The 26,411-nt window shown below is 41.0% G+C and overlaps 1 protein-coding gene and 2 long non-coding RNA genes across 3 annotated transcripts; 2 read left to right on the plus strand and 1 right to left on the minus strand.

The window, feature by feature from the left end:
• Window positions 1–227: 227 nt before the first annotated feature.
• On the plus strand, window positions 228–632 carry LOC121705756. Its single transcript, XR_006030886.1, has 2 exons — window positions 228–282; window positions 465–632. It is a non-coding gene; the product is annotated as an uncharacterized LOC121705756 (long non-coding RNA).
• A 4,559-nt stretch (window positions 633–5,191) lies between these two features.
• Window positions 5,192–5,823, minus strand: LOC121705757. The gene is made up of 3 exons (XR_006030887.1): window positions 5,793–5,823; window positions 5,589–5,697; window positions 5,192–5,504 (listed from the first exon to the last, which is right to left on the minus strand). It is a non-coding gene; the product is annotated as an uncharacterized LOC121705757 (long non-coding RNA).
• A 1,720-nt stretch (window positions 5,824–7,543) lies between these two features.
• On the plus strand, window positions 7,544–26,311 carry LOC121705754 (pancreatic secretory granule membrane major glycoprotein GP2-like). The gene is made up of 5 exons (XM_042086957.1): window positions 7,544–7,643; window positions 7,904–7,980; window positions 23,503–23,907; window positions 24,898–24,989; window positions 25,931–26,311. Exons 2-5 carry the CDS (start codon window positions 7,941–7,943, stop codon window positions 25,988–25,990), a joined length of 597 nt encoding a protein of 198 aa, XP_041942891.1. The 5' UTR covers window positions 7,544–7,643; window positions 7,904–7,940; the 3' UTR covers window positions 25,991–26,311.
• Window positions 26,312–26,411: the final 100 nt, after the last annotated feature.

Below are 26,411 nucleotides of genomic sequence, written 5' to 3' on the forward strand. Positions count from 1 at the left end.
AGATCCACTTTCGTGTCACAGCATAGCCTGGCTTTGAGCGCATATCTCGCTAACCCACTAATCGAGATTCGTAGTACACCCCACAGGTGTTCTATAAGGTGTGTTCATGTGTGTTCATGTTTGTGTGCAGGAGTTCATCACCTGCTCGGTCATCCTGTGTAAGGCTGGGGTACCTGGCAGCAGGTGCTCTCAGGTGCTCTCAGGGCTGCACCAACTGCTCCGTCTCGGGGCACTACATTTCCCAGGCTCCCCGGCGCCTCAGACGAGATGCAGCCAGCCCAGGTACTGAATCGCTCCATAGCAAAGTGTGTTAAAGCAACAGCAGATTACTTTGAGGGCAATTTAAGTCCCAGTATGAATGCAAATGAAATATCCTCCTTCACTTTTTCACACACAACATTTGGCACAACATCTCAAACTGTGCTTTGTTCTAAGAAGAAACCTGTACTTTTTCTGTTTTGCAGTTTCTTTGCAGGCCCAACCCAATGTAAACATGAACCTTGTTGTTGTTGTTGGGGGTCTCCTGGCAGCAGTTGCTATGGTGTGTGGAGTACTGATCTACAAGACTGCAGGGTCAAAGGTCAAATATGAGAGAGTGCCATCCCCGGAAATTTGAAATAGCAGCTTTCATTGGCCAGATAGTGGATTACTCCTGTTACCCCTGCCTATGTTCCTTCACATATAAAATACATATCAGACACAGGTGTTTGCTTTTCATAGAGGAAAAATGTATTGATAACTGATAGATTTTGAGAAAAGTAAGGGATATGATCAATGTGTTTAGATATATTTTAGGTGGTTAGTCTTTCATGACCTATCTTAACATTCTTCATTATAATCTGAGAGAATGTTGATGATCGAGTTGCTGATTTATTTAGAGAAATAGGTAAACTGTCCTTTACTTCATTGCATACTTAATAAATAAAACAATATTCTTAGGTAAAATAAGGGATATTATGAATTGAATTATAGAGTATACATAAAGGGGGTAATTAAAGTAATAGCTTAAGTTTGTGTGATTTGAGATATAATGTTCTGATTTTATTTAGATAAATGGGTATACTGTTCTTTACCTCACTGATTAATGAATAAATTACATATTCTTTATTTTTATTTGTTGTGAGAGTGAGGGGGTGTTTGTGTTTGTGTGTGGGGGTGTACCTGTGTGTCTGTGTGTCGGGGGGGGGGGGGGGGGGGTTGTTACATTTCAACATTCAAATTTCAATTTCTCAACATCCCCTACCAGTAACTATTTGTTCAACACCACCTACTACTGGCTATTGTATGTCCCCCAATGTACTGAATTCCATGAAACTGGGCATACCCCCAGAGGCTGTCATACACATGACATTTGGTGTTAGTGGTGATTAAAGCGGCATCTTTTTGCATTTACATTTTTTACTCGGGGGAGGGAGTGAGGAGCCCTGTGAAACAAAGGCTAATTTTCCGTAAGAGTCCAGTGGAGCTGCATAACCACTAAGTTTCATGTGCCCCAGTGTTTTGGTGTCCCGGGAATCATTTACCAAAAATTCAAGAAGTTGATGACGGAAGTGTGAACCAGACGTGAACGGTAATGTGTTTCTTTTTAATAAACTGCCTGTACACTTACAAAGTTCTCAATGCTTCGGTTTACATGTAGAGACCCTCATTATGCTACTGTGTAAGTGTGGTGCTATTTTGAGCCTTGTTAGTGGTATAGAAATAGCGATTTCTTTCTACTGTACGTGTGCCCCGAAGGCTAGCGTTAAACGCTAATTAGCGGTTTGCAATAAAACTGGTCACATTCGACTAGCATGAAAAGAAATCCCCGTGAACGGTCGAACTCGGTACACATGTGTTATTAATCCCTAGGTTCATTTTGCGCCAGAATTGTCCTTTAACCCATTCCATAACCACTCATTTCATGTATAGCGCCACCTAGTTAAAAACAAAAAAGTAAAAATGAGGTGTTGTAATTGCAGGTATCTGTGACCTAACATGGTCAAAACTGCACGAAATTGGAAGTGTAGGATCATTATGACACCCAGGCACACCCACAAGCACATGCACGCGCACACACACACACAAACACATACACAGGCAAGATGGGGGTGGGGTTGTATAAAATGTATTTTACATGTGAAATCTATGAACTGATCATGTTTTGGTACTTGTTGTCTAGCAGATACCAGTGAGAATTGAGTCATAGCCTCTGTACTACAGCCTACACATGTGCTTATACATCTAGTACCTACAGAACAGCCTACACACACACACACACACACACACACACACACACACACACACACCATAGGCGGAGTTTGACATTCGAGCCAGGGGGGGGGGCAGACAAAAATAAATAAATACGTGTAGCAGCTGAGACCTGGCCTACCACTTGGGGAACACAGCATGAGCACATATGGAGAAAACAAACATGCTAAATAATGATATATATAATTACATTTTAACAATTTAACAATTTGTCCTCATGAAATCGAATGCAGCACGGTTGTCTTGAAACGCAATAGACAGGGGTGTCGCCTAGCAGTTGAAAACATTCGGGGCTTAGCCCATAGAGTTGCTGCTCACTTTTGATAAATTAATCCACCGCCTCTAGCCTCATTTGCGCCACCTTGATAACAAGATGCATCGGTTCATGCATGCTTAGCTTAAGGAGAACGAGTCATTGAAAACTCAAATTCGATTCTACAAAGGCAAAGTAAGTAAACTCCAAACTGTAGGCTATTGAGTGCAGGGCAGACTTAAATCATAGCGAGAACTCCAAGAATCAAAGGAAGTGTTCACCTACAGTCTGATGCCTCTCCAAAAGCAGAAACGAAGCGCAATCACGCCATTACATTAAGACATGTTAAGAAAAAAATATTCATATTTTGCTGTAATCCAATGACACGAAAAAAAAAAATCCACAGCGATCAGTAGGCCTAGATGCACTAAAAGGGTCATCTAGCCAGGCCTACATGCGTCACATTCACCAGCCAGTTCCAAACAGGTGAACAAGGTTTTGCCACTTTGCTGTTTAAACAAAGTGGAATAAAAAGTCCAAATCTACACACAACGCAAAATCAATTAATAAGCTGACAGGACATTTATATACATGGTATTTAGGCAACTTTTGCTGCAACGTTGGCACGGCAAGATGTCCATACTAGTGCAACAGTAATTTTCGCGTTTTATATCCCGCACCTTCCCAATAACTGTCTAAAGTGTGTCGCAAGATAGTCGCCGAGTGGGGTTACTTGGCCTTGGTAAAGCCATTTGCAACCAGTCTGATTAAATATGTGAGGGAGGCATGATATGATGCATGGCATTAGGGAGGACATGATAGAATGGAGATCAAATATAAGAAAACGGGCAACATATCCACACCAGTCCCTTTCAACACGTGTTTTTCATAGTCTCATTTGGCTCTAAAACAGATTGCCTAAATTAATATTTTACAGTAGCTCAATATACAGTTGCATTTCCAGGAACACATGTAGTCAAATTTAGATACATCCTGTACATGTACTTCATATTAAAGATGGGTCAGCTATTCAAAATGGAGCTCAAGCCTCTCTTGCGTATATGGCTGTCCATTTTTGGCAGCATGCATGAAGCCCGACATGAGCAGTTTTTCTTTTTTTGGGGGGGGGGGGGTTCTCGGTGGCACTTAATTCTTCAAGATTGGCAGGTCTAGGGTTCTGTAAGCTCTTATAATGCATGTAAAGCACTTCTTATTTTGTCTATAAAATGTGCCAAACAAATAAATTTGCCCTGTCTGGTCTTGGCTGGCTGTGTATCCCGTTAATGAGATGCAGTGGGTGTGTTCATTTAACAGTCAAATCCCTTGTGAACCTGGGGATGCAAAGGAGACATAAAGAGAGAGAAACACACAAACAGAGATTTATTATTACTTTATTAATGTACATCAGCACAAAACTTCAGTCGATCAATACGAGCAAAACATTTTGAAAAGGCAGAAACAAAAGTAAAGTAAATAAATAACATTATCAACATATCTACAGATGTCCAAAAATGCAACTTGTTTTCAATGATAGTATCAGAAAGTTACCCATTTCCGCCCGTGCCCTATTTTCGCCCTTGTATGTGTCACTTCATATTCATATACAAACCAAAACAGCGGATTCCTAAAGAAACGCAATCACCCACCCCATAAGAGTATCTTAATTATCTCGGTACCAAAAATGATTTGAAAATGGTTTGATCCAGGATGGTGATGAGTCTGCTTACAGGCAGGAGGAGGAACAGCTGTACCAGTCCAGGGTCAGGAAAAGGGCAGCTAAAATCTCTACAGACCCCTCACATCCTGGTCACAAACTGTTCAACCTCTTTCCCTCTGGTAGACAATACAGGGCACTGTTTGCCAAAACAAGCAGACACAGACAGCTTCTTCCCCCAAACAGTCACTCTGTTGAACACTCAGTAACAGCCCCCACCCTCACACTGAACAAAGTCAATCAACACTGTTCAGCTCATTTACCTCATGTGTACAATCTTAGTTACAATAATTGTTATTAATACATTATCATTGCACTGTACTGCCTTCTGAGTTCATCAGATTACAGTCTCTGCCGTTTCAAGAGCTGTATGGGAAAGTACTCTTTTCTATTGACCTCTCCAGAATAAGTCCCGCCTCCGTAACTTCCGTATCCATCCAACTTCCGGGCGTGGATTGTCTATGGGAAATAACATGGCGTTTCGAAATATCATACCGGTAAAACATCTGTAGGTAGCGAAGTTGAAAAAGCTGGTGGGCAGATTGGCCTACACACTTCTGCCACCTAGTTTCCACTGGATTTTTTTATTGTCGGTGCCGTTTAAGTAGTATACTATAGACTATACTACTTAAACGGCACCGAAAATCAGCCAATGCAAAACCCCTGCTCAGGAGGACCCTGGTGAGACAGAAAAACAGGAGACAGCAACCCAACACCAGACAAAGCATGCAACACAGCAAGCACTACTCAAGATCTTCAGATACCACTACAAAATGTCACACGTGTCCTGTTGCAGCAAGCACTACACACTTAAGGTCTTTCGATACCACTACAAAATATCACACCGTGTCGTAGTTATAGTACACACCAAGACAGTGTCTCCCAATGTGGTCCCTTGGCAAGAAGGGGCAAAGCATCAGTGTGGATCTGGCCTTGTACAGCAATAGCCTAAGCAGAGGACATAGTTAGGGAGGAGAACCACCAGCATCAATAGCATCACTTGTTAATGTACAATGCTACTATGATCGGGGCACATGGGTAGTAGGCCCAGAGGCAGTCAGATAACCAAACAAACAAACACAATAAAGAAATGCATACTAATTACTGGAAAACAGTGGCTGGCCTGGTCCCTTTTCAGGAGAGAACAAGCGTGTTAGTTGCCAGCCTCATTAAACATCATAGCATAGTCCACTCAAACGTAGCTAGAAAATATAGGCCTACTTTTCAATATGCTCAACTGTCCACAGCTCATTGACACATGAGGGCAAAAAGGTGAATGTTCCGTTGCTACGGACAGAGAAAGTAGTTTAAGACATGTTCCAATGCAGGTATAAAACATTCAATGGAAAATGTGCATATTAAGAAATTTACCAATGCAGCCCAGCAGCTCAGGTCACAATGAGGTGATCACAAATGTTAAAACTCCATGCAGAAGCCTGTGTCCGCCGTGAAGAGTAGACACAACCTTCTAGAAATTACCCTGATAAAATGAAATAAATAAGTATTAAAATGGCAGTGATTAAACATGCTCTACCATGACCAACAGTACCTGCATGAAAAGGGAGCCCAACTCACACAATAGTGTCCAGCACCAACACAAAGAGAATCTGACTTGCAGCCATCAAACACTTATTACTTCCTAATTAGTCATGTGACTTCAAGACATCATGTGATCCTAGGTGTTGTGTGGATGTGTTGCAGCTATGTGTGCCTGTTTGTGTAGATCCCCACAGGAAGTTAGGAGGCGGGACTTATTCTGGAGAGGTCTATACTCGGCAGCTGTCTTGTGGAATGGATTACCTTCCAACCTTAGGGCCCTATTTTGCAACCTAGCGCATGGCGGAAAGCTAGTTATTTTCCCGGTGCAAAGTTAAATTCGTATTTTACACTTCTCTTATATTACACAACATGCCAGGGGGTGTGGCAATAAGCAACCTAAGGAGGGGATCTGGCGTGTTGTCTAAAATCGCTATCCTACACAACCTAAAACGCATTGCACCAATGACCAAGAGAAACCTGGTCAGAAGTTCATGGCGAGTTGTTTATATGTTATTTTAAGAGCGCATTATCAACAGTCATATGGGCGGGTGCACAACGCACCATCCTTCTATCATCCATGAATGCACACCAGCACACATCCATGCAATACATTACAAATTACACGATTAGGCTACAATGGGAAACATAGTTAGAATAAAGATTATGAAATACATCTCACAATAGTTATTCACCATCATTTGCAAATTGGTAATGACAGTTAAAAGTGATTGGGGAGAGGCGAGAGACACGTACTGTATAGAGCACAGCTGAAGACGCACTGTCACAAGATATAAACAACTCCTCTGCAGGATAACCATTGTTCAGTCATTTGAACATTATTAGGGTAAGTGTTGCTTTTTCGAGCCTATGTTTTCGATGGTAACCGATTGTCAGTCAATAGTGAAAGTAACTAACTGTGTAGAACTGTTTTGTCGTTGACTGTCTGACACCATGGTGAAGTCAGTTTCACTTTGCATTATTTGAGTTCAAATAATAGTGCAAATGCGTGAAGGCTATACTATGCTAGGTTTTAGTAAAGCATGGTCTAGTGGAATAACTGTTCCATACAATCTCGTGTGCAAACAGATTCCTTGAAATGCGCCACTGACTGTCAAAATACCGATGCACAGTTTGAACTTGCGTTCCGCACTGTTAAAGGGAATGACAGATGTCATTGGTTTAAATGATGTTCCCAATTACCCACCCCGGGCCCAATTACCCACCCCGGGCCTGTAGGAGGGAAAGACACTGCCTCCTTTTTGTTTATATGGCATTATGGGAGAGTTACCTTTTTACCAAACTTTTCTTCTGAAAGTTAAATCAATTTGCCACAATACCCGTTCACAGGGATTTATATCTCTTGAAGCTTCTCAAATTAAATTGGAGTTTGGTAAATTAGCTTTTAATTTTTTTGCATCTAATAATTGGAACAATTTGCAAGAGTTATTCAAATTAAATAGGTTTGATGATGATGATGATGATAATGGTGAGGATGATGATTATGGTGATGATGATGATTCTTCAGTTTGATAAGTGTCCTGTATGCTTGGGAGTTATTTTGTGTTCTGTAAGCTCTTGTTATTGTAAGTTCATGTAAAGCGCGTCTTATTTTGACTATGAAATGTGGCAGACAAATAAATTTGCCCTGTCTGTTCTCGCCTGGCCTCGTGTTCCGTTAATGAGACGAGTGTGTCCATTTAACAGTCAAATCCCCTGGAGCGAACCTGGGGACACAAAGGAGACATAAAGAGAGAGAGAGAAACACACAAAGAGAGGGAAAGAGAGAGAGAGACAAAAAAGATACATAGAGAGAAAGATACGGAGTGAAGAGAGGGAGTCCCATCTACTGTGAGGGGAGAAAAACATCTCACTGATAACCTCGGCAAGGTGAAGTTTTTTCCTTATTTGTGTGAATCACTTGATAGGCTTTTTTGGAAACAACACTGTTAACGTTTCATTTGTCAACCACTATACCGTGTCTGAGTCCAAACAACAGTTGTCTGAGTCAACACATAAAGAGTCAATAGATTACTAGAGATAAATGCAGTGAATCCTTGAGTTACCTTCTCTAATGAATCATTCATATTATTTCCAACAATGTGACATTTTCTTGTTTTTTCTCCTTCTGTTGTTTTTGATTTTCACAGAGAGCACAGCAAGGTTGCTTTGCTGCGTCCAAAGGAAATGTCTTTCAGCATGGGAGGTCTACTCCTGCTGCTGCTGGGTAAGAATCTGCCACAACTTCAAAAATGATATCGGTAACACTTTACGGTAAGGGTACATGAATAATCATGAATTCAACCATGAATTAATTCATGATTTATGCATTTCTTCATTCCTTTATATCTTATGAATCATCAGGAATTGACATGAGTTCATAGTCTATCATTCCTGACCTCATGCATTAGCACATCAATTAAAGTATTGGGTATGGTGGGTACATCATTATGATTTATTACAGTAAGCATGATTATCATGATGACATAAATTTAAGGTTAATCATGTTCATCATGTCTGTGGCCCCTCAACTAAAGTGGTGGGTAATTACATGTGTTCAGAGAACTGCAAAGTTGTGTTCAAATCAGAATTTGAGCAGTGGTGACCACATTTTTGTACTATATTTTTGTAGGCTACTATTTATACTACATAAATTATGAATTAATTGATAAGTCATGTACCCTTACCGTAAAGTGTTACCATAATATAATATAATATCATATAATAGAATGTGATATGTGTGTATCATGTTGTGATATGTGTGTATCATGTTGTAATATATGTAATAAGTAATAACCGCCGAGGTGTCCTGTTATACGGAATTAATGGACGAGGGCGAGGGGCAAAAAACTCCCCTCCGCCCGAGTCCATTAATTCCGTATAACTGGACACACCTCGAAGTAGGGTTGCCACCTGTCCAGGATTTTCCTGATTGTCCAGGATTTTCATGGTCTGTCCAGGAAAATAAAAATAAAAATCCTGGACACTGAATGTCCCGGATTTTTGTACATGATGCGCAAAATGTGTATTTCAGGTTGATTGAAGTGTGCCTAGTGCCTACGTCCATAAACGTATGCACAGCCTTATTGGCTCTACAAAAATGACATAGCATAACATGGGTGGTGGTGGTGGGGGCACGCACCGTGGAGGTTCATTAGAAATGGTAAGGTGGAGACGGAGAGTGTGTGGGACAAGGAGAGACAGGAAAAGAAAATGTTATTCCACATAAGCAAAAAAGCAGAACCTAATTATGTATTCCCCCTTTTTTCTCAATACTGCCCCCAGGTGTCCACAACTAAAAACTGTTGAAAATATAACAAAATAATAAAGGTCTGCTATTAAATAAAGGAATTAACTAAACAAATAACTAGAAATTGTCATTCTTACTAATTTTAGCTATACAATTGTCGCTTAGAATGACGGTTTTTATCTTGGGTTAGATGTGCGAAAGGCGCCGTTGCTTACAAACAAAAAGGTCGATTGGATGGTCAAAATGTCCAGGATTTTTGTCAGACACAGGTGGCAACCCTACCTCGAAGGCCGTTATCCTGCTTATCACCCGGTTGCCACTGTAAAGCAAAGGAAACATGTGGTTCCGTTAAAAAAGAAGCTCACTAGTTCAGCTTGTTGTACAACTTTAGCACGGACAGTTAGCTTGTTTACAGTTGATTCCATTGTTGCGAAGCCTGCAACCAAAGATTCTAGAGCGCTGCAACCATTGTCCTACTGTACTATGGTAATAATATAATAATAATAAAGCTTTATTTGTATAGCATCTTTCATACACAGAATGCAGCTCAACGTGCTTTACATTTGAAGCATGTAACACAATAATAGTCAGTCAGTCATTATCAATCACTTTTCTTCATTTCTGTGGCCACTTTTCTTTGCTGTTTATGATCTACTCAGCAACATATCAAAATTATAGAAAATGACGTCATAAGACTGGCAGCCTTAACCCTCTTACCCCCCACAAGCACGCCATATGGCAACTGTGGCAAGGAAAAACTCCCATATTCCAGGAAGAAACCTTGAGCAGAACCTGACTTAATAGGGGGAGCCCATCTGCTTCTGGCTGGCTGCGCCCTCCAATAGTAGCAGATGTAGAATAATCTGAAAATGTAGTCTACAGGATAAGATGAGTTAACTAAAAGCTTTCCTGTACAGGTATGTTTTCAGATCTTTTTTAAAAATATTTACTGAACTCGCCTGCTTGATGTACAGAGGCAGGGTGTTCCATAGTTTGGGGGCATAATGGATAAACGCAGCTTCTCCACTTTGTTTGTGGAGCACTTTGGGTACGATTAAAAGATTAGAATTGGATGATCTAAGTTTCCTTTGTGGTTGATAAGATATTAAAAGCTCAGAGATATATGAAGGTGCTATGCCATTCAGAACTTTGTAAGTGATTAACATAACCTTAAAATCAATTCTATAGGAAATAGGGAGCCAGTGCAGTTCAGCCAACACAGGGGTGATGTGTGCTCTCTTCTTAGTCTTAGTTAAAAGTCTAGCCGCAGAGTTCTGTATGAGTGCCAATTTCTTTAGATGTTTTTTGGGAAGACCAGTGAAAAGTGCATTGCAGTAGTCTAACCTGCTAGTGATAAAGGCGTGAATTAGTTTTTCTGCATCTTGTTGAGTTAAAAAGGGCCGCACTTTGGCAATGTTTCTCAAGTGGAAATAGGCTGTCTGAGTAACTTTACTGATATGGGGCTTAAAACTTAACTCTGCATCTAAGATGACACCGAGGCTTGTTACTTTTGGTTTGACCTGGTGTGCCAAGTTCCCCAGATTACTAAGAATAATATCTCGCTTTAGTTTTGGTCCAACCAGAAGTACCTCTGTTTTGTCATCATTTACAGTAGTTTCAAAAAGTTTTTGCTCATCCACTGATTAATGGAGGTTAGGCATGCAGTGAGGGAGCAAAGGCCATCTGGGTTAGTTGGCTCCACAGAAAGATATAATTGGGTATCATCTGCGTAGCTGTGGAAGTTTACATTATGCTGACTTATGACGTTTCCCAATGGAAGCATATATAGAGAAAATAGCAGGGGACCAAGGCAGCTCCCCTGGGCCACACCAAAAGGCAAGACATGTTTTTCAGATACATGATCTCCTAGACTGATATAAAAATCTCTGCCAGTAATGTAGGTTTGAAACCAGTTTAGAGCATTATCAGAGAGACCCACCCACTTCGCAAGGCGGTGAATTAGGATGCTATGATCAATGGTGTCAAATGCCGCACTCAAATCCAGAAGAATAAGGATTGAGACTTTGTTTGAGTCGGTAGCTAGTCTGAGATCATTGACTATTTTTACTAGAGCCGTTTCTGTGCTGTGATTTGATCTAAAACCTGATTGGAATTTTTCAAGGATACTGTTTTCGTTGAGGAAGGTATTTAACTGATTACAAACAACTTTTTCAAGTACTTTTCTCAAAAACGATAGATTTGATATAGGTCTGTAGTTGCTCAGATTGGTATGGTCAAGATTTGACTTTTTAAGTAAAGGTTTCACAACAGCGGTTTTAAAAGCAGTTGGAAATATACCTGTTTCTAATGAGGTATTTACCTTGAGAAAAAAGGGAGCTAAGCCATCATATACTTTTTTGAGGAATGTAGTAGGGATTGGATCTAAAACACATGTTGAGGAGCCGGTTTGAGTTATAATTTTACCAAGCTCAGATTGAGTAATAGTGCTAAAGGACCTTAATTTTGGGGGGCTGTTTTTGGGTGTACTATCAAACATATTACTTGTGTTACCAATAGCCTCCCTTATAGAAATTACTTTGTTTTTGAAGAAGTCTGCAAATTCTTCGCATCTTAGAGAGGATGCCTGACTGAGTGTATCAAAAGGTGTTTGATGCAATAGTCTATCAATGGTAGAGAACAACACCCTAGAGTTTCCACTGTTTTCAGCAATTACCTTAGAGAAGTGATTCCTCCTCTCATTCCGAATAGCTCTATTATAATTTGCAATTTTTTCTTTTAGAATGGCACGGTGAACCTGTAACTTAGTTTTTCTCCATGTTCTCTCAGCTTTCCTACATGATCTTTTTAGATCATGGATATTTTCGTTCATCCAAGGTGTCAGTTTGCTACAGGGCCTTTTTTTAGTCTTTAAGGGTGCCACTCTGTCAAGCAGAGTGCCTAATTCACGATTGAGAGCCTCTACCATTTGATCAATGGGATGATGTAAAATATCTAAATTTATGGAGTCTATAAGAGCTATGAACTGCTGTTTTGCTCTAATGTCCAAGAGTCGCGATTTGATTACAATTTCGGGATGAATTTTTGGAGTATGTAGTACTATATTAAAAGATACACAATGATGATCAGACATATTTATATCATTTACTGATAAGTCTGTGACTTCTATCCCTCTGGAAATGACTAGATCGAGGGTGTTGCCAAGGTTGTGGGTGGGTCCTGTAACATGCTGCTTTAGCTCTAAACTGTCCAACACATTAAGGAATTTACTGGCTTTAGCATCAGTTGTCTTATTGACATGAATATTGAAGTCGCCATTTACAATTATCCGATCATAGCTAGTGATGATGAGCGACATAAGTTCAGAAAACTGGTCGAGAAAGCCAGTCCATAGTTTAGGAGGGCGGTATAAGGTTAATAGAAGTACAGCTGGGTCAGCCTTCAGAGTGAGGGCAATATACTCAAAGGAAGCGAATTCGCCAAAGTTGACTCGTGTGCAACTATATTTGTTTGAGAGAATGGAGGCAATCCCACCACCTCGTTTGCCTTGTCTAATTGAGTGGAAGAAATTATAATATTTATAATTTATAATTATAATTATAAAAAAGTCTCAACAAGAACAGCTTCGCTGTCTGAAGTCAGCCAGGTTTCAACAAGAAACAGAAAATCCAATTTTTTTTCACTAATAAAATCATTGATTGCAAAGGTTTTGGTAGTAAGTACACCTATATTTAGTAAACCCATGTTAGCTGAAAATGCCTCTGGCTTTTGAGGAATATGCTGAGGTATGGAAAGAATATTTGTTAGGTTTCTAGTTTTATTTGTCTTTTCTTTTTACTATACGTTGGGTAGAAATCAACGTTGGAATAGAACTATAAGCATAAGTCATGCTATTGCATGACACAGCTTGATCTATGGTAGTAGTATTGTATGTTACCCTGCAGAAAACATTCTCAGACTCATCCACATGTATAATGCCATTCGAATCAATACCTGGGGGGCGTGAATCTGTAATATTTTCTACAGAATGTCAATGCCTCAGTGTGGACGCTATGTTGTCAGAGAGTAGCCTGGCTCCATGTTGGTTTGGGTGGAGACCATCACGCTTCAGCATACTGGGCCTCTCCCAGAACAAGCCCCAGTTGTTGACATAGGGGATGCTTTGGGAGGCGCAGTAGCGTTTGAGTCAGGTGTGGAGATCGAACAGTCTGGACCATCTCTCAGCACCTTTTCTGTAGGTAGGGAGAGGCCCAGAGATGACAAAGCGTTTTTCTGTGCCCATCAGAGTGGTGATGAAAGTTTTGTAGTTTTCCTGCAGTTCTACTGACTGCTTATCTCTGATGTCGTTCGTGCCCACGTGTACGATGATGTTGTTGACCTTGGTGTGGCGGGCCAGGATGCTTGGGAGTTTCTGCTGGATGTCAAGGACCTTGGCACCAGGGAAGCAGTAGACCTTGGAGGGACCGCTACATGATGGGGGAATGCAGAGGTCTCTAACCATGGAACTGCCGATGACCAGGGTGGAGGTTGATGAGGTCCGGGGAGGAGGGGGTCGGGGGGGCGCCGACTTTGAGGAGGGACCAGGATGGTTGTCTCGGGGCTGGAGGGGCTCCTCATCCTCGGTCAGAATGGCATAGCGATTTTCCAGTCGTATAGGTTGGGCTGGGCCTGAGTGCCGTCCGGACCGTCTGCCGTGCTTGTGATGCTTGCTTCTACGCCATGGCTCAGGCTGGTGTGGAGTGGAGCTGGCCAGCAGAGCAAGCTTGGTTCTCAGCAGAGGCCGGGGAGAGGCAACAGGGACAGAAGTTGCATTAGTGCATGGCATGGTTAAAGTATTGGAGGACAGAGTGAAATCAGGGCATCTGGCATTTGTGTGTGTAAGAGAGGTAACGTTACTTACGGAGAGAATGGTGTCGAGGAACTGTTCATCCTTCTCAATCTGATGGAGGGTCGCTATTCTGGCTTCGAGTTCCACTATCTTTTCGCTGAGAAGGACGCATGAGTCGCAGCCTGGTGCACAGCTGAGGGGAGGCATCGTGTCGCGGCGAGGGCTCGCCGGTGTCAACTGTTTTTTAAACGTTTGTTTGCTAGTTGGCTAGCAACAGCGATATCGTGCAGTTCCTTGATAACTCGAACACAGGTAGCGGGTAAGTAATCTGAGAAGATCTCACTTTTATATTGAGTCACTAGTTTTGAGAGACGTTAGAAGGAATGTGATGCTTTCTTCTTCCAGATATCGTTTCCTTGGCCCGGTATTATTTGCAGCCCTTGATACTGGCTTAACGTTTAACGTTAACGTTTGACAGAAAAGTTTGGCGATCAAGGTTATAGAGTCCGATAATCCAAAGCCTCGAGCAACAACAGTTTATGCAAGAGTTTGTTCACGAGATATAATCGGTAGCCAGTAAATCCGTAGAAAGTAGATGGTAACAAGGAGATTTAAGATAGATAAGTTTGGAAGTTTAGGTAGTTACATACGGAGCACGCCGACCGGAATATGGTTGTTATAGTTACCATTCATTCAGAATTAATAGCCACCCCACCAGCCAGAAAAGAGTTCTTCTCTCCAGGTGATAAGTGTGTATCATGTTGGTGAGATACCATTTTGGCTCAGAGCCAGGATTCTGTGAGCGCATCAAAAGTTAATCGAAGTAGGCAGCTTACACAAAATTGCGGCAGGTGCCGGTAATGACAATTGTGCAAAAATAACACAAAAATGGTTATGCATATGGTTATGGATACACTTTTGTCCAAAGGGACATACAAATACAAAACAATATAAAACTTAAATTGAACAGGTAACTAATTAAAATGTTGGTCAGACTATAATAAGGAGAATAGCAATAATGGCAATAATTGGCAATAATAGCAATAATAATGGGCCGCGGCTGAAGTGCCCTTGAGCAAGGCACCTAACCCCTCACTGCTCCCTGAGCGCCGCTGTTGTAGCAGGCAGTTCACTGCGCCGGGATTAGTGTGTGCTTCACCTCACTGTGTGTTCACTGTGTGCTGTTTGTGTTTCACTAATTCACCGATTGGGTTAAATGCAGAGACCAAATTTCCCTCACGGGATCAAAACAGTATATATACTTATACTTATACTTAATAAACAATGTCAATTCAATAAATAGCCTAATGAAATAAACAATGAAAATGAGGGAAAAAAGCAATAATAAACAATAATGTCCATTTAATCAATACGGGGTACTAATAGGACACATTACTGTGTGCACCGGGGTACGAATAGAATTCACTTCTTATTGCACCAGGGTACGAATAGCATACACTGCTAATTGTACCAGGGGTGCAAATAGCCTTACCCATAAATAAATTAGCCTACATTTGGCAGGATACTTGATATACAGGCTAAATGCAAATATGGTATTATATTATTTTACATTAACAAAATGTAGGATAATAGAACAGACTGAAAATAAAGTAGGCACTGATCTTTAAAATCCTGTTTCCTGTAGCCTAAATGTTGTCAGTCATTCTTAATATTCGCAATTGGTGCACTGGCATGTTTTAACTGTTAGCTGCAGTATAATGTTAGATTATGTGTAAGTTAAGTACAGAACTGACTGTGCGCCCAAATTTTTGTCTGTGCTCCTAAATTTTTTAACTTGGGAGCACAAGTGCTCCTGAAAAAAAATGTTAGTGTAGAGCCCTGTCAATGGCATGAGTGGTGATTGTTCTATCTTGGAAGGGTTCTCTTGTTAAAAATGGGCTGAATAACTGTAGACTGATGGAAACGTAGGCTACAACGTCAAGTTATATTCATGCACAAGCCAACTAAGCTATATATAAGGGACTGTACGATATTTAGCGGGGTCGCCAGATGTTCTGCCTGGCCCTCCCCGCTGGTCAATTTTTTTTTTCCAGGGGCCTCCCCCCGGCTCAAAAAAATTCTCCTAGGCCCTCCCCCCTACGTGAATCAAATAAAACTGGTCGAAAAATGACATTTACCATGTTAAAACGGCCAGCAAATGTCATAAGCACACATACACACACACGGGTACACACGCAGCGCTGATCTCTACAATACTACGCCTCTCGTAGGCTATATAGCCTAGATGCTTCGGAATCATACAGAACAACAAGGGGAAAACATGTCGTTTTATGTGTGGTTAAGAATAATATCAGAGTGGGCCTTTTTCTACCAGTTTTTGCTACATAAAAATAATAAAGATGGCTTGAACTCACATACCGGTATGCCTGGTGACTTGTGTGATCTTCATCTAGCAAAAGTTCTGCCTAGGCTAAGTACAAATGAGCATACAGTCTCATATTAAGATATAAATGCTAATTTTTCATCACCAAATATCCACAAAGATGCTGCCAATTTGTTTACTACATTCCCAAACTTTATTGCAGCTCATGTGACTTCATCAAGGGCTACGATTCGCCAGTAAAGTGAAACAAGCGTAACCTCTGAGCTGAGCTTTTCCAGTGTATCTGCAGTGTATCTGCAGTATTAAGGGACTGTAATGATATTCGTAATCTCGGGTGAACCATACAAGCTGCCCGGACATTGCTTCGTCTTTGCAGAAAGTCACCACGTTTGCGCCTCGTTGCTTCACTAGACGCCATGTTTAAAAACCTGCAAGCTTACGAGGGGGGTTGTGGGAGATTCAGGTAGGGTTGCGACTTTTTGGCCTCGCCCACTCTGTCAAAGAGACGTGAGTCATGTTTTGGCTTCCAAACCTTTTAAAATATCGAAAACGGATCATTGATCAGGGAAAAAAGATATCATGGATCAGGAAAAAAATATTTTCCTCGGCCCTCCCCCCAGGCCAAAAAAATTCTCCTGGGCCTTCCCCTAAGGCTTAAAAAATTATCTTAGGCCCTCCCCCCCCCCCGGTAAATATCGTACAGTCCCTAACCTATATGTTAGGCTACTGGAAGATATAAAGGGAATTAGTTCATGTAGCTGTACTGTTCTAAAATGTACCAGCAATGTAGGTAGGTACTGTAGTATAGCCTACAGGAATAAAATATTTCCAGCAACAGGCAACAATGTTGCCCTGTTTATTTTGTTTTGCTTCAGTTGTCCATACAGTGATAACTAGTATAAAAGGGGCTGAAATTGGAGCTTTTACGATATATAGTTCTTTTAAGTATTCCACACTATCGATAGCATAAAACACACTGGCAGGAGTAATTTAGTGGGACACTTGTCTTGTCTTAACTAATGTCTATGTTAGTTCTCTCATAAATTCACTTTTTACTGTGCTACATGGCGACCTCTGGGTATGAGTATATTGCCCTCACTCTGAAGGCTGACCCAGTTTTCTGAACTTATGTCGCTCATCATTACTAGCTATGATCGGATTATTGTAAATGGCAACTTTAATATTCATGTCAATAAGACAACTGATGCTAAAGCCAGTAAGTTCCTTAATGTTTTGGACATTTTAGAGCTAAAGCAGCATGTTACAGGACCCACCCACAACCTTGGCAACACCCTCGATCTAGTCATTTCTAGAGAGATAGAAGTCACAGACTTATCAGTAAATGATATAAATATGTCTGATCATTATTGTGTATCTTTTAATATAGTACTAGATACTCCAAAAATTCATCCCGAAATTGCAATCAAATTGCGACTCTTGGACATTGGAGCAGAACAGCAGTTCATAGCTCTTATAGACTCCATAAATTTAGATATTTTACATCATCCCATTGATGAAATGGTAGAGGCCCTCAATCGTGAATTAGGCGCTCTGCTTGAGTGGGACCCTTAAAGACTAAAAAAAGGCCCTGTAGTAAACTGACACCTTGGATGAACGAAAATATCCATTATCTAAAAAGATCATGTAGAAAAGCTACAAGTTACAGGTTCACCGTGCCATTCTAAAAGAAAAAATAGCTAATTATAATAGAGCTATTCGGAATGAGAGAAGGAACCACTTCTCTAAGGTAATTGCTGAAAACAGTGGAAACTCTGGTGTTGTTCTCCACCATTGATAGGCTATTGCTTCAAACACTTTTGATACACTCAGTCAGGCATCCTCTCTAAGATGCAAAGAATTTGCAGACTTCTTCAAAAACAAAGTAATTTCTATAAGGGAGGCTATTGGTAACACAAGTAATATGTTTGATAGTACACCCAAAAACAGCCCCCCAAAATTAAGGTTCTTTAGCACCATTACTCAATCTGAGCTTGGTAAAATTATAACTCAAACCGACTCCTCAACATGTGTTTTGGATCCAATCCCTACTAGATTCCTCAAAAATGTATATGATAGCTTAGCTCCCTTTATTCTCAAGGTAATAAATACATCATTAGAAACAGGTATATTTCCAACTGCTTTTAAAACTGCTGTTGTGAAACCTTTACTTAAAAAGTCGAATCTTGACCATACCAATCTGAGCAACTACAGGCCTATATCAAATCTATCGTTCCTGAGCAAAGTACTTGAAAAAGTCGTTTGTAATCAGTTAAATACCTTCCTCAACGAAAACAGTATCCTTGAAAAATTCCAATCAGGTTTTAGATCAAATCACAGCTCAGAAACAGCTCTAGTATAGTCAGTGATCTTAGACTGGCTACTGACTCAAACAAAGTCTCAATCCTTATTCTTCTGGATTTGAGTGCGGCATTTGACACCATTGATCATAGCATCCTAATTCACCGCCTTGCGAAGTGGGTGGGTCTCTCTGATAATGCTCTAAACTGGTTTCAAACCTACATTACTGGCAGAGATTTTTATATCAGTCTAGGAGATCATGTGTCTGAAAAACATGACTTGCCTTTTGGTGTGGCCCAGGGGAGCTGCCTTGGTCCCCTGCTATTTTCCCTATATGTGCTTCTATTGGGAAACATCATAAGTCAGCATAATGTAAACTTCCACAGCTGCGCAGATGATACCCAATTGTATATTTCTGTGGAGCCAACTAACCCAGATAGCCTTTGCTCCCTCACTGCATGCCTAACCTCCATTAATCAGTGGATGAGCAAAAAAATTTTGAAACTAAATGATGACAAAACAGAGGTACTTTTAGTTGGACCAAAACTAAAGCGAGACATTGTTCTTAGTAATCTGGGGAACTTGGCGCACCAGGTCAAACCAAAAGTAACAAGCCTAGGTGTCATTTTAGATGCAGAGTTAAGTTTTAAGCCCCGTATCAGACAGCCTATTTCCACCTGAGAAACATTGCCAAAGTGCGCCCCTTTTTAACTCAACAAGATGCAGAAAAACTAATTCACGCCTTTATCACTACCAGGTTAGACTACTGCAATGCACTTTTCACTGGTCTTCCCAAAAAACATCTAAAGAAATTGGCACTCATACAGAACTCTGCGGCTAGACTTTTAACTAAGACCAAGAAGAGAGAACACATCACCCCTGTGTTGGCTGAACTGCACTGGCTCCCTATTTCCTATAGAATTGATTTTAAGGTTATGTTAATTACTTACAAAGCTCTGAATAGCATAGCACCTTCATATATCTCTGAGCTTTTATCTATTATCTATCTATCTATTATTTTAGCTCTATCTTATCAACCACAAAGGAAACTTAGATCATCCAATTCTAATATTTTAATCGTACCCAAAGTGCTCCACAAGCAAAGTGCTTTTATCCATTATGCCCCAAAACTATGGAACACCCTGCCTCTGTACATCAAGCAGGCGAGTTCAGTAAATATTTTTAAAAAAGATCTGAAAACATACCTGTATAGGAAAGTTTTTAGTTACCTCATCTTATCCTGTAGACTACTTTTTCAGATTATTCTACATCTGCTGCCATTGGAGGGCACAGCCAGCCAGAAGCAGATGGGCTCCCCCTATTAAGTCAGGTTCTGCTCAAGGTTTCTTCCTGGAATATGGGAGTTTTTCCTTGCCACAGTTGCCTTATGGCGTGCTTGTGGGGGGTAAAGGGTTAAGGCTGCCAGTCTTATGACATGTTATTTTCTATATTTTTGATATGTTGCTGATTGGATCATAAATGGCCACAGAAATGAAGAAAAGTGATTGATAATGACTGACTGACTATTATTGTGTTACATGCTTCAAATGTAAAGCAGCTGTTGAGCTGTTGAGCTGCATTCTGTGTATGAAAGGTGCTATACAAATAAAGCTTATTATTATTATTATTATTATTATTATTATTATTATTATTATAACTGACAGGCAAACATCGGACACGGACGTAACCACTATCTCTACACTGCAAAAAACTGCTTATCTAATAAAATCTAAACAAGATTATTAGTCTTATATCAAGATAAAAAAAAATAGTTTGTATTGTTTTCAGTATAAAGAGACTTACCTAGCTCTTTCTCGTGAAATCATTTGACTTAAGAAAAGTTTGACTTATAGACATCTCATCCTGAAAACAAGCAAATTTTTCTGCCAGTGCGTTAAGCAAATTTGTCCTAAAAACAAGCAAATTTGTCTGCCAGTGCGTTAAGTAAATTTAAGACTCCTTAAAATAAGTAAAAGTTTTCTTAAATTAAGTCAAAATGATCTTTCGAGAGAGCACTAGGTAAGTCTTTTCATACTAAAAACAATACCAAATAGATTTTTTGATCTTATTATAAGATTAATAACACTTGGTTATTTCAGATTTCATTTTTTGCAGTGTATACGGTGTGTTTCCACACACCGAAATTTCTCGTCGCTCTCATTGAGGTTGAATGGAGACGAAATTCGCCCTGGTTGGGCGAAATGAAAGCGAATCGCCGAGGGAGGCGAAACAAAGTTAGCCAAAGTTTAACTTTATTTAAATGAGGACTATTCGAGAACCAATCAGGTCCGCGTCTTTGTGTTTGGAGGCGGGAGTTACAAAAAAGTCTGACCAAGATGGCGGAGACTACCTGAGTTGTAAGACGAAAATTTGTATGTGATTAAAATGTTTCTACACGAACATTGGCACTTGTATCAACACGAATTGTGGTTTATATGCCGCACAAACTTAGTCAGAGCACATACACCACTAAATAGACCACTATGTTAGTTTAAGCACTCAATCTTTTTAGCTGACAGGCGAAATGCTGACAGGCGAAATGCTAGTATTTTAGGACATTGGATTGCATTGTAAACCTAGCTAGACAGCTAGGCTACATGCTGCAATATTATGTCTTATTGACCTTGTTGTTTCTATGAACATGAATTGTTGTTTATAGGCAACATCAACTTAGTTGAGGCATAAAGACCCCTGGATATCTATAAGTACTTAAACGTTTGAACTAGCTGATTAGCCTAATTAGCTCGCTTGCCACCACTGGCTAGACACTGCAGTCAAAAGGTTAGCGGTTTGGCCGTCACGCCCCCGAGGCAAAATTTCGCTGGCCGAAAATCGTGAGGTGTTTCGCTGTGTGGAAACCCACCGTAACCGCCCATGTCGCAATTTTGCAACTAGCGTCATTACTGAATAAAACAGACGATAGACCCGAGTACGGTGTAAAATCTCATTTGTACTCTTGACCACTAGATGGCAGACACCCGAGCTTCGATTTAAGCTCAACCTTTTTTTTTCAAAGTTTTCAGGAAGCATGTGAGAAACACGTAAACACACGAAGAAGACATGCATTTCCTCCATAACGCGGAAGCGATGTGGCGCCATAGCAGAGAATGTCTAATAAGGGGAGAACCGCCACTCTCGGGAAACTTCCGGTTTCTGAACTGGTTGCAGTTCCTTTTCTGGTTCCACATGAGGGCGCTTACGAATAAGTGCAGAATTAATGGAGGTCTATGGAGCTGTACCCCTCCACTTTTCTCGGGATATCATTTTTTGCCCAGAAATTTGAATGTTGCATGCAAAAGAGGGGACAGAGAAAATACACACTGCTAAGTATTATATTTTTTGATAATACCATGCTTATTTCGACCCTCTGCCCAACATAGCTGGAGGTGCCAGTGGCAATAGTGATGATAGTGTCCGTAATGGACGTGGTATAGACAGCAGGGGTTGTAAAAATAGGGCTCTGAAGAACTACAAAGTCACCTGCGATAGGAACTGATTTGACCAGGCTACTTTATTGTATAGTAGCATAGGGTTTGTGATTATAGTAATAGTTTACTATTGTTGGTTAAATTGTGACTGTTTTCCTGTTCATTTGTTATGTGGGTGAAATGAAAAAAAAAGAAAGTAAAACTGCTCAAATATGTTCAACATCTAGTATGTACTGAAATGTGCATAATTCACGGTGGTTTCCATCCAGTGACGATAATATGCAAATTAGATGAGTAAATTTACCCCCTTCATAAACTTCTGTTCATACTCAATGATTTTTACATTTACAGTAGGACTTTATCTCTGACCACTTGCAAGCCATGGCCTTTTGAAATTTTGATGTAAAAATCCAATTTTTTTATTTTTTTAACCCTGGCGGCTAAAGGGTTACCTCAGTGTGCTGGCAAATACTGTTGTGCTTTCATAGCCATTCATGTTTCTCGACTCCACACACAACGGGTTGACCCCGCCTTCACCTTGACGCCACCCCTAGCCCAGCTCTAGCACCAAGTGGCCCAACGTTTAGGGTGGGCCAGAAATCAGGGGCCGGTAGCACCAATATAGCCCCCAAGTGGCACCAGTTAGCACCGGCACCTGAGGGTGTGAAAGCAATTAGCCCCGGCACGGCCTGGCTAGCTCGGCTTTGGCTCGACGGTCTGAAGGGGGCTAATGAGGCCTACAGTACATTTGTCCACAGTTCAGTGCTCCATGACACTTAGTTGAACATATACAGTTGTATGTATATTTAAGGGCAATGCAAGGATTTTGTATTTAATTAGGTGTGGGGTGTGTATCATGTTGCCGTGTGTGTGTGTATCAAGTTGGTGTGTGTGTGTATCATGTTTGTGTGTGTGTATAATGTTGGTGTGTGTATCATATTGGTGTGTGTATTATGTTTGTGTGTGTATCATGGTGTGTGTGTGTATCATGGTGTGTGTGTGTATCATGTTGGTGTGTGTGTATCATGTTAATGTGTATATCATGTTTGCGTGTGTGTGTATCATGTTGGTGTGTGTGTGTATCATGTTTGTGTGTGTATCATGTTGGTGTGTGTGTGTATTATGTTTGTGTGTGTGTGTATCATGTTGGTGTGTGTGTGTGTGTATGTGTGTGTGTGTATCATGTTGGTGTGTGTGTATCATGTTGGTGTGTGTGTGTGTGTGTATGTTTGTGTGTGTATCATGTTGGTGTGTGTGTATCATGTGTGTGTGTGTGTGTGTGTGTATCATGTTTGTGTGTGTGTATCATGTGTGTGCGTATCATGTTTGTGTGTGTGTATCATGTTTGTGTGTGTGTATCATGTTGGTGTGTGTGTGTATCATGTTGGTGTGTGTGTATCATGTTGGTGTGTGTGTGTATCATGTTGGTGTGTGTGTGTGTGTATCATGTGTGTGTGTGTGTATCATGTTGGTGTGTGTGTGTGCGTATCATGTTTGTGTGTGTGTATCATGTTGGTGTGTGTGTGTATCATGTTGGTGTGTGTGTGTGTGTATCATGTGTACGTGTGTTTGTGTGTGTGTATCATGTGTGTGTGTGTGTATAATGTTGGTGTGTGTGTGTGTGTATCATATGAATCCCATAGTAGTTCTGGATACCCCTCAAGCTGAAGCTGATCCTTGTGCTAACTACATTGTGCTGGATACCAGCTGGAGGGCCACCACCAACCTGGACAGGTCAGTGGTCAGATGCGACTCGCAGTTGACCAATATCTCCTGGCAAGGCTGGTACAGGATGGTCCACAAGACGGTGAGTATCCGCATGCCCGAGACCTGCGTGCCTCCATATCGCTGTGGCACCAACGGCCCCCTGTGGCTGAATGGGGCACACCCTCGCCCAAAGGATGGCATCGTCGCCAGGGAGGTGTGCGGATCGTGGGACAATAATTGTTGCCACTCCCGAGTCCCATCCATCCGTGTGAAGGCCTGCCCAGGAAACTACATCGTTTACAAACTGGCCAAGCCGCCGTACTGCTTTGGATACTGTGCAGGTGAGGTTTAGTTGGTCTGACATGGTGACGAGAGTGTGTTTGTGTTCAGTTGGTCTGACATGGTGAGAGGAGTGTGTTTGTGTTCTGTTGGTCTGACATGGTGACAGGAGTGTGTTTGTGTTCAGTTGGTCTGACATGGTGACAGGAGTGTGTTTGAGTTCAGTTGGTCTGACATCCTAGGAGTGTGTTTGTGTTCAGTTGGTCTGACATTCTGATATGAGTTTGTTTGAGTTCATTTCATTTCTGCTCTATCAAGGCAGCAATACTCTGCCTTCCATTTTGAACAGACCCGTAGTGTATCGTATCTCATATGTACAGTGTCACACTAGTATCTTAAGCATGAGTATCCTATCTCATACAGTATATAGTGTCTAAAGCATGAGTATCTATCTCATACTGTATATAGTGTCTAAAGCATGAGTATTCTATCTCATACAGTATAGAGTGTCTAAACCATGAGTATCCTATCTCATACAGTATATATAGTATGTAAAGCATGAGTATTCTATCTCTTCAGTGTTGGGAACGTTACTTTAAAAAAGTAATTAGTTATAGTTACTCATATGCTCATATGTCGTGTCTAAAGCATGAGTATTCTATCTCATACAGTATATAGTGTCTAAAGCATGAGTATTCTATCTCATATGTCGTGTCTAAAGCACGAGTATTCTATCTCATACAGTATATAGTGTCTAAAGCATCAGCATCCTATCTCATATGTAGTGTCTAAAACATGAGTCTGTTACCCATGGACACACCTCTCCTCCCAGTTCCAACTACTTCAAGTAAGTGACTTTGCAAACAGGAACAAGGCACTTCCTGTGCTTCAGGCTGTGTAGAGTTAATTGCATCACATTTCTGAGTATTATTGGACTTTTGATGACACTTACATACAGTACATGTCTTTTTCAAGTATGGTGTGTGTGTGTGTGTGTGTGTGTGTGTATTTGTGTTTGTGTTTGTGTTTGTGTGACCTGGTAATTTCCATAGAGACCAGGACATATTTCCAACAGAGGTTGAAGTTGAAGATGGTCTTGCAGAGAGAACCATCCCCTGCTGAGATAGCCCAGTTCTCCTTACAGGTACCACACCCTTTATAGCCCAGTTCTCCTTACAGGTACCACACCCTGTGGTCAGTTCAACTCACAGGTACCACCCTCCTTATAGCCCAGTTCTTACAGGTACCACACCCTTTATAGCCCAGTTCTCCTTACAGGTACCACACCCTTTATAGCCCAGTTCTTACAGGTACCACACCCTTTATAGCCCAGTTCTTACAGGTACCACACCCTGTGGTCAGTTCAACTCACAGGTACCACACTTGGTCAGTTCAAGTTACAGGTACCACACCCATTAGTCATATTGATTGCCAAAATGTTGGAAGCAGAAGTTGTATGTATTGTATGCATGTATTAGATATCCCATATATCCTGGTGTACAAAATGCCTGGGGTGGTTCTATTTCTATTGATGTGTATTGATGAGTATGATTAGGCTACATGCCATTTGTTGGTGGCACCTGCTGGAAGAGGGAGGTTGGAACTATTTCCTGTCAGTGTTGATATGCATGGGTCTGTCAGAGAGAGGGGACAGTTATACTCATGGAGTGCTGATGGCGATAGAAGGTAAACTAGGGGAGGGCAGTGCCAGTTATGCCCATGGAGTGCTGATGGCGATAGGAGGTAAACTAAGGGTGGGCAGTGCCAGTTATGCCCATGGAGTGCTAATGGCGATAGGAGGTAAACTAGGGGAGGGCAGTGCCAGTTATGCCCATGGAGTGCTGATGGCGATAGGAGGTAAACTAAGGGTGGGTAGTGCCAGTTATGCCCATGGAGTGCTGATGGCGATAGGAGGTAAACTAGGGGAGGGCAGTGCCAGTTATGCCCATGGAGTACTGAGGGCCTCATGGGGTGTGATGTTTGAAAAGGTCAAAGGTCCACTCGTTACAAGGTTCCTATAATAACAATAGTACAGTACCTCATTAGACATAGAATGTGATGCAAACTGATTGTCTGTTATTGCAGATCAGGGAGAAGATGATTCAGATGGGCTACCCGAATGACACCACAGTCAAGATGGTGTGACTCTGACCCAGCAGAAGAGACGATTCATCTCCTGCTCTAGAGGAAGGAGCTAGATGGACCCCTAAGAGAGGCCCACCACGATGCCTGACCCAGCAGAAGAGACGATTCATCTTGTAATAGGATCTGAAAGATGCTTTTGGAAAAATGAAAACGTAGAAAGTCATGATTTACTATTAAACGATTTTTAGCCATGTAATTGCTAAAATCCAGCTTGCTCCAAAACAAATAAAAATGTGCAAATACTGCAATGTAGTGATAGATAACCAGTGTGAAACAACTTAGACTTAAAGGGTTTTAAGATTTAAAAGCTTAGAATTAGAAGGTGTTATATTAAAGCATACAATTGTTTTTGCTGATATAACCTGTGTGATTTTGTCTAGGTTTAAAGAAAGTTTGCTTATAAAACTTAAAGTGTTTATTT

Source organism: Alosa sapidissima, chromosome 3 (genome assembly GCF_018492685.1).
Source record: "Alosa sapidissima isolate fAloSap1 chromosome 3, fAloSap1.pri, whole genome shotgun sequence".
Lineage (NCBI taxonomy): Eukaryota > Metazoa > Chordata > Actinopteri > Clupeiformes > Clupeidae > Alosa > Alosa sapidissima.

Bases quoted from the DNA above. Each gene is read 5' to 3' on its own strand.
- LOC121705754 (XM_042086957.1), top strand. From the start codon at position 7,941: ATGTCTTTCAGCATGGGAGGTCTACTCCTGCTGCTGCTGG. The intron at 23,908-24,897 runs GTGAGGTTTAGT...TAATTTCCATAG, and splicing joins CTGCTTTGGATACTGTGCAG to AGACCAGGACATATTTCCAA. The intron at 24,990-25,930 runs GTACCACACCCT...CTGTTATTGCAG, and splicing joins TAGCCCAGTTCTCCTTACAG to ATCAGGGAGAAGATGATTCA.